At 45.1% G+C, this 14939-nt stretch overlaps 1 protein-coding gene across 2 annotated transcripts in view; it reads left to right on the top strand.

Annotated features, from left to right (window-relative positions):
• Positions 1-13384, top strand: part of LOC121323823 (cytosolic phospholipase A2 zeta-like) — a 79643-nt gene extending 66259 nt beyond the window's left edge. For both annotated transcript variants that reach the window (XM_041265080.1, XM_041265079.1), the window contains 3 exons: positions 2422-2588; positions 2744-2930; positions 12257-13384. In XM_041265080.1, coding sequence (XP_041121014.1) covers positions 2422-2588; positions 2744-2930; positions 12257-12465 — 563 coding nt within the window. In that variant the 3' untranslated portion in view covers positions 12466-13384. The remainder of the gene's footprint in view (positions 1-2421; positions 2589-2743; positions 2931-12256) is intronic.
• Positions 13385-14939: the final 1555 nt, after the last annotated feature.

Here is a 14939-nt window from a genome sequence, read left to right as displayed (position 1 = left end):
TTCTAAAATTGTAAACCTTAGTTTAGTCTTTACTTTTGGGGTTTTAAAAAACACTTCAAATGAGACCATGTTGTGGTCTGAGTTTGCTAGTGGTTCTCTGACCTCTGTTTTAGTTATTCTGTCTTCGTTATTTGAAAAGACTAAATCAAGGCATGCCTCCCCTCTAGTCGGTGCCTTGACAAATTGTGTTAGGAAGCAGGCATTTGTCATTTCCACCATTTCAATTTCATCCTTCGTGCTACCCACAGGGTTTTCCCATTTTATATGGGGGAAGTTGAAATCCCCCATTAGTATGGCCTCTCCTTTGCTACACACATATTTCTAATGTCATTGTATAACAGATTATTTTGCTCACCATCTGAATCTGGATGTCTATAGCATGCTCCTATTATTATGCCCTTTGAATTTTTGTCTGTTATTCTGACCCATATTGATTCGGCTTTATTTTCTTTGTCCAGGTTTAACACCTGGGCTTCAAAACTGTTTCTTATGTATAGCGCTACCCCTCCTCCTCTTCTGTCCTGCCTGTCTTTCCTATACAGTGTATACCCACAAATATTATATTCGTCCCCATCACTCTCACACAACCAAGTTTCAGTAACACCTATCACATCATAGTTACTTGTTAGTGCAGTAGCTTCAAGTTCTAGAATTTTGTTTCTGATACTTCTAGCATTTAGATAAATACATTTAATGGTTGTCTTACCTGAGTTGTTGTCCTTGTTTTGATGCGGTCTCCCTTCTGTTTTTTTGTTGATTTCTCCCCCCTTTCTAGTTTAAATGCTTCTGAACCTGCTCGAGGATTTTTTCTCCAAGTAGACTGGTTCCCTTGTTATTTAAGTGCAGTCCATCCCGTCTATACAGATAGTCCTTGTTGTAGAATGTGGTCTAATGATCAAGATAGGTGAAGCCTTCCCGTGTGCACCACGTCTTCAGCCATGCGTTTTGATTATTTCCAGCTGTCCATATGGTCCTTTGCAAGGTGCCGGTAGTGTACCAGAAAATACCACAGTTTTGGTTTTCTCTTTTAATTTCCTTCCTAGCTCTCTGAATTTGTTTTGCAGGGATTTTGGTCTGTCTCTTCCAATGTTGTTTGTACCGATGTGGACGACTACTACCGGGTCGTCTCCTGTTCGTTCTAGGAGCCTGTCCACGTTCTCAGTAATGTGCTTGACTGAGGCTCCCGGAAGGCAGCACACTGTTGTAGTAAGGGGGTCCAAACTGCGTATTGAACTTGCTGTGTTTCTCAATATGGTGGCTCCAAAATCATGACCTCTCTTCTTTTTGCTGTCTGGTCACCACTGTCAGTAGGGTCCTGGATGTTGTTCCTTTCATTCTCTTGTTGTTGGTTCTGCTCATCAAAATTCTGAAGTGACTCAAATCTGTTGGTTGTTTTGATTTCTGGTGGTTGTGTTTGAGGAAGTTTCTTTTTTTCCCTGCTTCTGCCTACCTGAACCCAGCTGTTCTGACCTTCTATCTCCCTGGTGGCTTTCAGTCTGTTAGGGGTGATGCAGACTTCCATGAATTGTGGGTGTGCCAGTTCCTCAAGATCCTGTTGCTGTCTCACTTCTTCCAGCTCCATTTCTAGCATACTTACTAGTTTATGCAAATCCTGGATCGCGCGGCACTTTACGCACACTTGGTTTAGCTCTGCTGGGTTTTCTCGGATTTCCCACATCAAGCAGGTGTCACAGATTACTGGCTTGAAGACCATGTTGAGGTTTTTTTTTTTGAAGTTTAGTTTCTTCTGCAGCTGTCAACCTGCTTTCAAACTGCTTCTAAACTGCTCTGTACTTTTCCACGCCTGTACTTCTCCCACTCGCTGTCGCTGGGAAGACTGCCTCGTTTAACTGCGTTGTTCTGCTGTGCTGTTGGCTCCTCCCCTCGCCAGTGTCTCAGAACGGCGCTGAATTTGAATCAGCTGCTCCGAGTTTCAGCTTGATTGTTATCAGAAAAACACACGCAGCTGTTTTGACTTTGAGCTGCTGCTGTGTTTCCCCAATGTCCTGTGTTTTCTGATTAAAGCAATTCAAGATGCAATTTCTCCTTACTGCTTCTAAACTGCTCTGTACTTTTCCACGCCTGTACTTCTCCCACTCGCTGTCGCTGGGAAGACTGCCTCGTTTAACATTGAGCTTAAATATTTGGTTTGTTTTCTTACCTGACCTGTATCTTCCACTACACAGCATGTAAGCAAAATCAAAGTCCTGTGGTGGGAAGCTCTGGTTGATTTGACACGGCATGACCCAAATTTGACTTCTTATGCCTTTCATTCACTAAACTGTTGGTTCTTATTTATTATATTGTATTTGATTATGTAATGTTGCATTTATCTTGCCTACTTACTTCATGACATTCCGGCCTACTATCATGTATGTTCTTGTTCTGCTATGATGAGATCCACTCTGCTCTGGCTTTCAGATTCTCACCCAGACACCTTCCCCAGCAAGCTGACCCCCTCCGAGCCCGTTCTGAACTTGGTGGACAGCGGCCTCTCCATCAATTCTGCCTTCCCACTCGTCCTGCACGCCGCCAGGGAGGTGGACCTTATCCTGTCTTTCGACTACTCCTGGGGAGGACACTTTGACGTGAGTCAAACTTGTGAAGTTGTCAGATGTATTCACTAATAAGCTTTTGCAGGGTGGAGGTGGGTGACTGTAAATTTGAATCATGGTGTATCTGTGGAAGGATTGGGGCATGGGCTCCTTCCAAGGCTAAGCCTCCCCTCTGTGACACCCCCCAGGTGCTGAAGCTGACGCAGCAGTACTGTAGTGAGCGCAGCATTCCCTTCCCTCCGATCACCCTGAGTGAGGAGGACCTGAAGAACCCCAAGGAGTGTTACATCTTCACAGACACGGAGAACCCCAAGATCCCCATAGTGCTGCACTTCCCTCTCATCAACCAGTCCTTCAGGAAGTTCAAGGCCCCAGGTACAGTAAGGGTTCTAAAATCAAGCTAAGGTTCCACCTACAGCCTGCACTCTACATCGGCACAGGGATCAGACACCGCCTGTGTGTGTCAGGTTTGTATATCTTTCCCATTCCCACTGTCTGTCTTCCTAAGGCATAGACACCAAAGAGGAACTGTGAACAGGATGGCTTTGCAGGGGTGACATCAGACCAGAAACACAGACTCCAAACAATGACTGGCGGATGAAATTGAAGCACAACGGCGCTCAGCGTTTTATTAAATAAACAATAAAAAGAACAGTTTAAGCAAAACACCAAATGCTGCAAAATAAAATGTGTGTTGGCCAAACAAATAAACAAGCAAATAACAAACAAGTATCATGCTGGTGTATAAACCAGCATGTATAGTAATTGTTTACTCTAGTTTACTACCTCTTTCACAGACTTACTTCGCTCCTCTGATACTCTCCTCCTGATGCAGACAGCTGCAGCTTTTATACAGGTGACCATCTCCTGATTAGCAACAATTAATCAATGAATTAATTTGGGAGATGGTCACCTTCTGCACAAGTTTTTTATGAATGGGGATTTTAAGATAGATATTTTTTAAATATCCTTTATTTCAATCAATCAATATTAACAGTACAAAATTAATAAATAGCACAGATGTCCATACAAAACTCTCTATTACAATCTTTACAAACACATTCTTAATTTATTATCTTCCACCAAACACACCACCTCCCCAATTGCCCAAATTGTCTGAAACATTTCTAGCTGGTGCACCAATTTATAAAAAGTAAAATCAACTTTAATCCTTGAGGTTACCAACACTTTAAAAATAGGTACTACCGCATCAGTTAAAACTCCATTCATTTTGTTTTTCCTACTTTTCAGAATTGCCATTTTTGCCTAGCCCAGTAGAAAATTTGCCAATTGACACAGATTTTTATTTCCTTTATAGTGTTCTTCACCCCAAAAATAAAAATAATTTGAGTAAAACTCGGACACAATTCACTAAACAAATCACACGTCCGATACATTTTTTTTTTTGTATCCCCCCCAAACTGAACCTTATACCCTTCTGCAAACTTTTGGCTTTTTCCTAGGAAAAATTGCCTCAACTTCTGCAACCCTTCTTCAGGCAAAACAGCTTTAAGCTGCACTAACCCTCCATCACATGCACTGACTTCACACCCAGCTCACTTGCTAGTGATTCTGCAGTTTTCCAGGCTTGGAAAACCTCCCTATTCCATTTAAGCCTTGGTGGTAAATCTGGTGGTCTGCTGCCCTCCCACTCTCCAATTAAAAAGGCATTACTTTTGTCCCAATTTACCCGAGCTGAGGACACTCTTTCAAATACCCTCAAGCTCTCCACTATGATGTGAATGTCTCTTATTTGTTACTAAGATAGCAAGATCATCAGCGTAAGCCACCACCTTAACAGGCTCCATTGTCACAGTAGGGATAGACAACCCATTCAATATCTTTCTCAATTTTACCATCAGTGGTTCAAATGACAGAGAGTATAACATTTTTGATAGGGAACAACCCTGGCGAATTACCCTTTGAACTTTAAAAGGAGAACATAATACACCATTTATTTTAAGTACACTAAAAATGCTACTGTGAGCAACTTAATTTTTTCCAGAAACATGGGACCAAAGCCGAATAACCTAATAACATCAAAAAGATACCGGTGGTCTACCCGGTCAAAAGCGTTCTCTTGATCAAGAGAAAGCAAACCAGCTTTAAAACCAAAGAGCTTGGAGGCAACTATTAAGTCCCGCACTAAAAATATATTATCAAATATTGTTTGGCCAGGTACACAGTACGTTTGATCTGAATGCACAATAGTGCCCATTACTCTGCTTAGTCTATTTGTCAGTGCCTTTAACAAGATTTTATAGTCAGTGCAAAGAATACTTACAGGTCTCCAGTTCTTAATAACAAGTCCCCTTTCTTCGGCAGCAAAGTCAGTATTGCACCCCAGCAGCTCAGTGGCAGTTCATTTTCCACAATGCATTCCTCCATCACTTACAAAATGTCACTTCCCACCTCAGACCAGAAGGTCTTATAAAACGCAACAGGTATTCCATCGATTCCAGGTGTTTTGCCTGTGTTGAGCCTTTCCAGAGCATTAGAAAGTTTTTGCAACGTCAGTGCACTCTCCAGCTTCTCTTTCTCTTCTTCTGGAACCTGTGTTAGCCCCTGGAGGAACTGCTCAGTTCCCTCAGATCCATCCACATCCTCCGCCTTATACAGCTGTGAAAAGAAACCCACAGTATGCTCCCTGATAGCCGGAGGCTCACACAGCAACTAACCATTTGCTGTTCTAAGGCAGTGTATTGTCTTATTCTGAGCTACTTTCTTTTCCAATGCAAAAAAATATTGAGTTGGAGCATCCATCTGAGAAAGTTTTAAAAACTGTGAACGTACCAGCGCTCCCTGTACCCGTGAGTCCAACAACTCAGCCAAACTCCTCTTTTTGAGCTTCAGGACTTGATAAAGCCTGTCACTATATGTAGCTTCCAATCCATTATGGAGTTCAGTAATCTCCTCCTCCAGCTCTCTCATTGCCTCACTAATGCTCTTTGTAGCATTCATAGTGTACTGTTGACAAAACAGTTGGGTCTGAATTTTACTTACGTCCCACCATTGCCTTATTGATAGATAAAAACACTTTTTTCTGCCTCCTCCACCTTTCCCAAAAGAATCTAAAACATTTTTAAAAAATGACTATTTTTTTGTTTAGTATTAAAATGCCAATAAGATGGGCACGTGCAATAGGGATAATTATATTCAAACTGACCAAACTATGATCAGATAGACCTGTGGGGTGAATAGTAGATTCAGAAAAATTATTTAATTGATGCTTAAAAACATAAAATGTATCTAGTCGAGCTAAACAGATATTCCTATCACTCCCCTTAGCCCAGGTATACTGCTTCACATTAGGATTCATTACTCTCCACACATCCTCCATATCCTGTGCTGTTAGAACAGTAACCAGCTCCTTAATTGACCTGGGGTGAGGCTCTGGGCCATTTCTGTCTAGCTTGTTGTCAACTGTACAGTTAAAATCATTAGCTAATAAAACCACCTCTTCAGCCTGACTCTGGGCAATAACTCCATTGAGAGTCTGAAAAAACAGCACCCTCTCGCTCCCATCGTTTGGTGCATAAATATTAACAAATACTAAATTTCTACCTTCTACAGATACTTGCACTTTTAACAAGCACCCTTTAATGATCTCATTCACATTGATAGAGTCATACTTAAACCATTTTGCAAATAATATGGCAACTCCAGCACTAAAATTCGTCCCATGACTAAAAATAACCCCCCCTTCCCAATCCTGAATCCATTCAGATTTATTATTGTCATCTTTGTGGGTCTCCTGGAGCAAGGCAACATTAACTTTCTTTTAATTTAAATATTCAAACAGAGCTGCTCTCTTTGCACCATCTCTACCGCCATTAATATTTAGTGTTCCTATAATTAGAGTCTGCATTTTAGGGTTTAAAGGAGAGTGTAACAGGGCGAGCAGCCCTGCACAGTGTTTATTGTAGAACGGGGTCTTCCCCTCCGCCCCTGTGTTATTTTGTATTTGTTTATTATTTTGTATGACGGCGCAGCCGTGCATTTTTGTGTTATTGTTTTAAAAATGTATTTGTTTATAAATGACGGCGAACTGCCTTGCGTTTTATTTTGCAGTGTGGATGGGAAGCCCCATCCACCTTTATATAAAACCCGTGCAGAAGGTGGCCATCTCCTGAATTAAGTGATTAATTTATTGCTAATCGGGAGATGGTCACCTGTATAAATACCTGCAGCTCTCTCCATGTTAGAAAAGGAGTGTTCAGAAGTGGAGAACGGGAGAGCGAGAGGCAAGAGAGATTTAAAAAGAATAAGGATCCGTGAAGGCTACTGCCCAGCCAGACCTTAGCATTTATTTTGTGTTCATGATTTATTCTGTTTAATTGTTTTATTTCTGCTGCGAGCAAGTGTTAATTTTTGTTCAAATATTTTATTTATTTTTTTGTTAATTAATAAAATGGCGCATGCGCCACTGCACCGTACCTCTGTTCTGGTTGTGCTTTCTTCTGGTCTGGGTCCCCGCAAAGCCATTTCCTGCCTCACATGGTGTCCAGTGTGGGATCACCAGCGCCTCCTGAACTCAGGCCAGAAGAGGTACTGCAGAGGGGTACTTCAGTTTGTTTGTTTTTTTAAATTAATCGTTATTTTTTGGAGTGAAGGAAAGAAGGATGGGAAGAAAAAGCTGCAAGCAGCAGCACAAGCGGCAGCAGCCAGAACAGCTGGGCAAGAGGTGGTGGTCTCGGGTTCCAACGCAATTTGGATCCCCGGACTGGGCAGCCGAACAGGAGCAGTGGAGAATGGAAGGGGCTCCTATGTGTGGTGCCTGTGGTGAGTTTGGGCACGTCCGGGAGGACTGCCCTTACGGTGACCCCCAGTATGAGGAAGCCTGGAACCAGGGCCTCGTTGGGGATGCGGCAGAGTGGTTCTGGGTGAGGGACCAAACCCAGCCAACACCTAAGAGGGAGGAGTCCGAACAGCCACAGCCCAAGCCAGCACCCGCAAGAGAAGAGTGTCTGCTGGTCCCACTACAGCCACCAGAGGAGAGCAGCTGGGAAGCCTTCCTCCACACTTTGGGAGTGACCACAGAGTTCTACCTCTGCGGAGAGTGGGGGCACAGTACACTCAACTGCCCCCTCCCTCCAGAGGAATGCCTGCTGTGCCCATCCCCACCAGCAGAGGGAGAGTGCTTGCTGGTCCCGCCTCCACCACCCACAGCAGAGAAAGTGGACCTGCTGCGGCCGTCTCCACCAGCAGAAGGAGCATGGCTGCTGGTTCCGCCTTCGCCGCCAGAAGGGGAGGAGCCCCTGCTGCCTTCGCCGCCAGAAGGGGAGGAGCCCCTGCCGCCTTCGCCGCCAGAAGGGGAGGAGCCCCTGCCACCTTCGCCGCCAGAAGGGGAGGAGCCCCTGCCGCCTTTGCCATCAAGAGGAGAGCAGCGGGAGCTGCCTCTGCCTCCGCCACCTCCACCGGCAGGCGCAGAGCAGCAGGAGCTGCCTCTTCCTCCGCCACCTCCACCGGCAGGGTCAGAGCAGCAGGAAATGCCTCTGCCTCCGCCACCAGCAGAGGGTGAATGCCTGCTGGGTCCCCGTCCACCAGCAGAGGGTGAGTGCCTGCTGCTATCACTTCCCCCACCAGCAGAGGGTGAATGCCTGCTGGTATCACTTCCCCCACCATCACAAGGAGAGGAACTGGAGCTGCCTCTGCCTCCATCGCCATCAGGGGGAGAGGAGCAGGAGCTGCCTCTCCCTGCACCAGAAGGACCAGGACTAGATGCTGGCGGTCCTCAGCAGCCCTTGTATAGGCTGCTGAGGGAAGCACGGGGAAGAACCGCCCAGCCGCAGTGGCCTAAAAGAGGGACATCACCCGTACCCCAACTTCCACCACAGCCACCAGAGGAGAGCAGCTGGGAAGCCTTCCTCCACACTTTGGGGGTGACCACAGTGTTCTACCTCTGCGGGGAGTGGGGGCACGGTACACTCAACTATCCCCTCCCTCCAGAGCGAGGCAATGCTGGCTATGCCTGTCCGACCATACGAGTAAGGGTGGTCGTCTCCCCCCCTCTCACGAACGACCAGGGCGGGAGTGGTGGGGCAACGGTCTCGCTTTCAAACAATCGACGCCGTCAGAGGTGGTTGGCTTGCTCGTTTCCACCAAGGGGTCCCTCCGCGCTCCATCGGCAGGCGCAGAGCAGCAGGAGCTGCCTCTGCCTCCTCCACCAGCAGAGGGTGAATGGCTGCTGGGTCCCCGTCCACCAGCAGAGGGTGAATGGCTACTGGGTCCCCGTCCTCCAGCAGAGGGTGAATGCCGGCTGGTATCACGTCCCCGTCCACCAGCAGAGGGTGAGTGCCTGCTGGTATCACTTCCCCCATCAGCAGAGGTTGAATGCCTGCTGGTATCACTTCCCCCACCAGCAGAGGTTGAATGCCTGCTGGTATCACGTCCCCGTCCACCAGCAGAGGGTGAATGCCTGCTGTTGTCACTTCCCCCACCATCATAAGGAGAGGAGCTGGAGTTGCCTCTGTCTCCATCGTCATCAGGGGGAGAGGAGCAGGAGCTGCCTCTCCCTGCACCAGAAGGACCAGGACTAGATGCTGGCAGTCCTCAGCAGCCCTTGTATAGGCTGCTGAGGGAAGCACAGGGAAGAACCGCCCGGCCGCAGTGGCCGAAAAGAGGGACATCACCCGTACCCCAGCTTGTCCTGATTCCCTGCCTCGCTTCGCCCAGGGAGGCCTGCCACGCTTCGTCCGGGGATGCCTGCCACGCTTCGCCCAAGGATGCCTCAGCATCGCCTGGGGTTGCCAGCCGCTCAGCGTCGCCTGGGGTTGCCAGCCGCTCAGCGTCACCTGGGGTTGCCTGCCGCTCAGCGTCGCCTGGGGTCGCTGGGACTGCGTCACCTGGGGTTGCCAGCCGCTACGCATCGCCGGGGGCTGCCTGTTGCTCCGCATCGCAGCAGGAAGTACTGTGGCAGGAACCCCACCAAGGGGAGCTGCCGGCCACGAAGAAGGGGGAGGAGGTCTGGAGACCACCAACCCCAGCAGCAGTTTCGCTGCCGGAGATTGTGGGGGACGTCAGGAGACCTGCTCCCACTGCAGCAGTTTCGCTGCCAGAGAAGGGGGGGAGGTCAGGAGACCAGCGCCCCCAGCCGCACTTTCGTGGCAGGAGGAACAGTGGCTGAAGCCCCGGAAGAGGGAGCTACCAGCCAGGAAGACATGGGAGGAGGAGGACATCCCACCTTGGCCACCCCCATGATTACTCCAGACCCCTCTTCCAGGACATTGAGACTGAGGGGGGAGGTGGCCATTATGGCCATGTGTGCTTTGCACAAGGGGGGGGGGGGGGGTATGTAACAGGGCGAGCAGCCCTGCACAGTGTTTATTGTAGAACGGGGTCTTCCCTTCCACAGAGAGATACGCTGGAATTTACAAACACCAATAAAAATGCACACATAAAAAATAAATAATGCTTGTGTAGACTTATCCATCATTACTTTTTTAGAGAGGCACAAAATTTGCTTATTATATTTTTTATTGATCTCTTTCTCTTTGCTCCATTCCCAGTACAGCTGCATTATGCCTAATTTGCTCTGCCGAACTTAAAAACAATTTTAAATCAGGGAAATACTCAATCACTTCAATCTCTTTTCCCTTTAGTGGAGCTCAGAAATGCCTGAATGCTTTCAGCACTATACCCCCCTCTCACTTGTTGACCAGCCAACTGTGACAGAGTCTTGCTCGTGTCACGCGTGTGGGTAGCTGCTGTTCAAGCATACAGAGAGACAGACATGGTGTTGAAACGCCGGCACAGGCGCGCAAGATTTATTCACAAACAGAAAACAAAAGTAAAATAAAGGTGGTCATGTGACATTACCAGCGATGGTAACGCACAGAGGACTAATACAGCAAACTGTGCAAAATAAAACACAATACAACAAACTATAAATCAAAAGGTGCCATGAAAACGGCAGGCCTTGCAGCAGCCCCGAGTTATCTCCCACGGATGTTTTTAACCTGACGGACACTCGGTCAAGACCCGCACACCTGCTGATTGAGGACCAGCACAGCCAATCACTTGCTGCCCTTCCCTTCAACCACACATAGCAGGCAGCAAGTCTCAATCGAGCACCCGTCTGTAAACAATAATTCAATCAAACAAATCAACTCCCAAAACGACACAAAATAAACCCATTCCCACATATAAACACACAAACACTAATTTACCATTGTGCAGGGCAATCACCCTGCCACACCGACATGTCAGAGCTAATCGATGAGTCAGTATCACTGCCCTCGTCTTCACTAAAATCGCCACCACTGACCGATGTGCTGTATGTTTGAGCACAATCCACTCTCACAGGTAGCTCGCTCACTGATTCACCAGCCTGACTGACTCCATCCTCAGAAACGAGGCTGCGTTTTGCTGCAAAACTGTGTCTAATTTTTCTTTTTCCTTTTGGGAATTTGAGCTCACCCACTTCCATCTCCTTTTCTCCCCTCACTACCCTGTCCGTCAGCTACCACAGGTATCCCTCCAGCCTCAGCCTCAATCACAGCTTCTCCTGTCTTCCTGTCTATTTCAGATGATTCCTGCAGCTTACTCTCCCCATCTACCTCACCAGACTCAACCAAACCAGGTTGGAACTTTTCAGCCTCTCGCTCCGCTCCTCCATCTACAGCGCTGTGATCCGAAGGACCAGCAACCTAGCTCTCCAGTTCAGCTGCGCTCTCTCTCACCTCAATGGCTTCTTCCACCTCGCTTTCAATTTATCCTACAATCTTGCAGTTCTTTGCAATATGCCCTTTACGGCCACATTTAAAACATTTCATTAAATCAGAAGAAGCAAACACTACGTATTCGCTACCGTCCACCTGAAACCTAAACGCTTCATTTAACTCTCCAGTCAGGTCATTCAGAAGCATATATAAATGTCTTCTGAAAGAAGCGACGTGCTTTAAATCCGGCGATTTGCAACGCAGAGGAATCATTGTAATGCTTGACATTATTTGACCATGATGGCTTAGCTCTCTCTCTATGAGTCCAGAAAAGGTGGTATATTTGAAATTGTTATTTTCCTGGCAGGACTCGCAAGAGGCAGAACAGACACCAACACTCCGTCAATAACCAAACCCTGCTGAACCATTTCCGAAACTTAATTACTCAGAAATACCCCAACAACCTTATTCATACGCAATGCAGACTTGATATTCTCACACCCAATTACTTTTCCAGGTTCAACCACACATTTCTCAACCGGAACAGACACATCCACTACAACTTTTATGCCATTTCTCTGTGTTATATTTTCAAAGTTAGGAACTGAACCCCTCGGAATTCCCCCGACTTTGGCCATCACGGCTGAAAATTATAAAACACCCAACTGTTAAACCTTTTTTTGTTTTAACAAAACCTAACACATAAGAAATAAAGGAAGAAAAAGAGAAAATAACGGGTGAAAACCCCTCACTCACTCTGAGCTCCTCACTCTACACACACGTTGCAAGCACTCCCATCACACACAGCGACAGCCAGACATCATTTATTTTCCTTTCAGGAAATGAATATCGAACTGTAATGATACAGACCTAGCATGAAACAGCTAAGGTGAATGCTGCAGCTCCTGATTTAACATACCGCTTTAATTTATACCGAGTCTTTATCATATAAAACAATATATATTTCTAGATAAATAAAAGGGCTAACCATGTCAGCCATGGTAAAGCAAGATGAATGACAGTGTCTCGTTTGTTTTACAGGTGTCCCAAGGGTGACCCCGGAAGAGAAGGACTGGGGTGATTTTGTGGTGGAGTGCTCGGACTCTCCCTATTGCACCAGCAATTTCACCTACTCTAAGCAGCAGTACAGCAGACTGGTGGAGCTGAACCAGTACAACGTGCTAAATAACAAGGACACCCTACTGCAGGCACTGCAACTGGCCTTGGATAAGAGAGCCAAGAAACCGTGAGGCCGAGAAAGAGGCAAGACCCTCCCTCCAACACACCTTCACTGCTGAGAGGAGCGGGAAATCGGCTTGACACACGTTGAAACTGTACTTTATTGTTTATTAAAAAAACATTTTGATGTCCACTTATGTCACCAAATCTGTACATTTTAAAGAAATACAATATATTTATGAATGCTGAACACAGTCACGTTTTGTATCACGTTTTGTATCATAGTGGCAAAGCTGTGGCCCTATTCTAACAGACACTCGTATAGAAGACACTGTACATTGTTTATTATCCAAGAAGGGCGTCTTCAAATTAACGAGCTGTAGACAAACGTCAAATGAATATTTTGTGTATAGAAAATATTTTCAACTGGCAAATTTAAATAAATACGAAGTGTTTTCCAGAAATTACATTTTTCAAGCCATCCTGTGCCAAAAGAACGCCCTATTGTCCCAGCTGGCCATTGAAGATCTCATATTGAAAGCCTAGAGGTGGCAGCCCTTTCCTCAACTAGGCTGAAGGATCAGAGGGAATGTGCATCTTACATTAATAAAGCAAAATATTATGAAATGCTATTGTAGAATTCAGCAGCAAGGAAAGGCTACATACATCAAGGTATCCCTTTGCCAATATATGTTTAATATGGTATACTTGCAGTGCTTGCCTTTTGAATACTATTAGTAGTCGTAGTTGTAGTTTAGTGTTTGTAGAATTACAATGAACTATCTCCAGGCAGATTCTGTTTGACTGTCAAATAAGGACATCTACTGAAAGAGGTAGATTTACAGCCTTGTAGTATTTCCAAAGCTTCACACACTGTCATGTAACCAGTAATGTAACCAGTAAATCCTAAATCCACTTTTCTTGTGTTGCCCTTATTAACTGCGTTCAAGTATCTGATACTTGCAAATGTGTGTTTGTTAGAAAACAAAAATAAACCTACAATCTAAATTATTATTGCGTCTTTGTTGAAGAACTTCAGAGTTTAATGAGTTGAGCGATTAGATGTTTTGAAGAAAGAGCGCAAATCCAGAGCATCCAGAGAGAAGAGAGACCAGCTAAGAAAGTGAAAATCCTTGTTTCAAGTTTAAATAACACTCTGTATTGGCATTCCATTGTACTGTAAACAAATCCTTGTCGGTCCTTCCATTGGTTTACAGTATTTGAGAGACAGTTGCTTGTCACACAAACCGGGTGTGTTAGAAATGGAATGTATCTGCCTATTTCGTTATCAAAGGATTTTACATTTATTATTTAAACCTCCTATTCAATATAACTTTAGTTACATTCATTGGAGAAGCATACGAATTTCAGTTTCATTTTCTACACACAATTATGATTACAAGAATATACAACACATCATAATACAATCAAATAATAATATTTTTAAATAGTTATTAGTTTATAATATTCATTTAAAACACAGTAAACCTTCAGGTTTATTGGGAAACTTAAAATAACTGTGAAACTTGTGCCCACAAGTTATGTAATTAAAAATGATTGTTAAAGCATTTTAACTAACTTTTAACACAATCATGGTGCAACTGCATTGTCACTTGGAAAGTTTTATGACACCTTAGGAGACAATCAATCAGATAGCGTTTTGGAAGGCGAGCTTCAAAGAGTTAATACAGTTTGTGTTCTCTGCCTTATCTAATCAGCTTTGAAGTAACAACTCATTCCCCACAGCATAACACACAGACAATAGTGTGAATTAAAAATCTGGAAAATGCTTGTATTAAAATTAATTTAACCATGAATTTCCTTGACACGGTCAAGCTAACACGACAAAGAATTGAAAACATTTCCGCTGCTTACTATTAACATGTTATTAACAGACAGACATGGATGTGAAAAAGTTATTGCCCCCCCTAGTTAACGCAACCCAATTAAATGGATAATTAGAGTCAGCTGTTTGAATACTTTGGTTAACAATCAGGCCTGATTTGGGCCAGCCCTGCCCAATATAAATTTGACTAACTTTGGCCCTTACCATCATATTGAAGTTGTCATCACACAGGTTCTAGAGGCACATCATGCCACGATCAAAAGAATTTCCTGAAGACCTACGGAAAAATATTGTTGATGCTTATCAGTCTGTAAAGGATTACAAAGACATTTCTAAGGCTCTGGGGCGCCATCAAACCACAGAGCCATATTGTCCAAATGGAGATAGTTTAGGACAGTAGTGAATCTTCCCAGGAGTGGCCGTCCTGCCAAAATGTCTCCAAGAGCAAGGCGTAAAATCTTCCAGGAAGTCACAAAGAACCCTAGAACAACATCCAGGGATCTAGAGTCCTCTCTCGCCTCGGTTAAGGTCAGTGTTCATGACTCCACCATCAGAAAAAATGTGATTCATGGCAGAGTAGCAAGGCAGAAACCACTGCTCACTAAAAAGACTATAAATGCTCGTCTCAAGTTTGCCAAAAACACCTTGATGATCCTAAAGAGTTCTAGAACAATGTTCTATGGACAGATAAGTCAAAAG

This window comes from Polyodon spathula, chromosome 12, assembly GCF_017654505.1.
Source record: "Polyodon spathula isolate WHYD16114869_AA chromosome 12, ASM1765450v1, whole genome shotgun sequence".
Lineage (NCBI taxonomy): Eukaryota > Metazoa > Chordata > Actinopteri > Acipenseriformes > Polyodontidae > Polyodon > Polyodon spathula.
The sequence above is the reverse complement of the archived record's forward strand: the minus strand, read 5'-3'. Positions and strand labels throughout refer to the sequence as shown.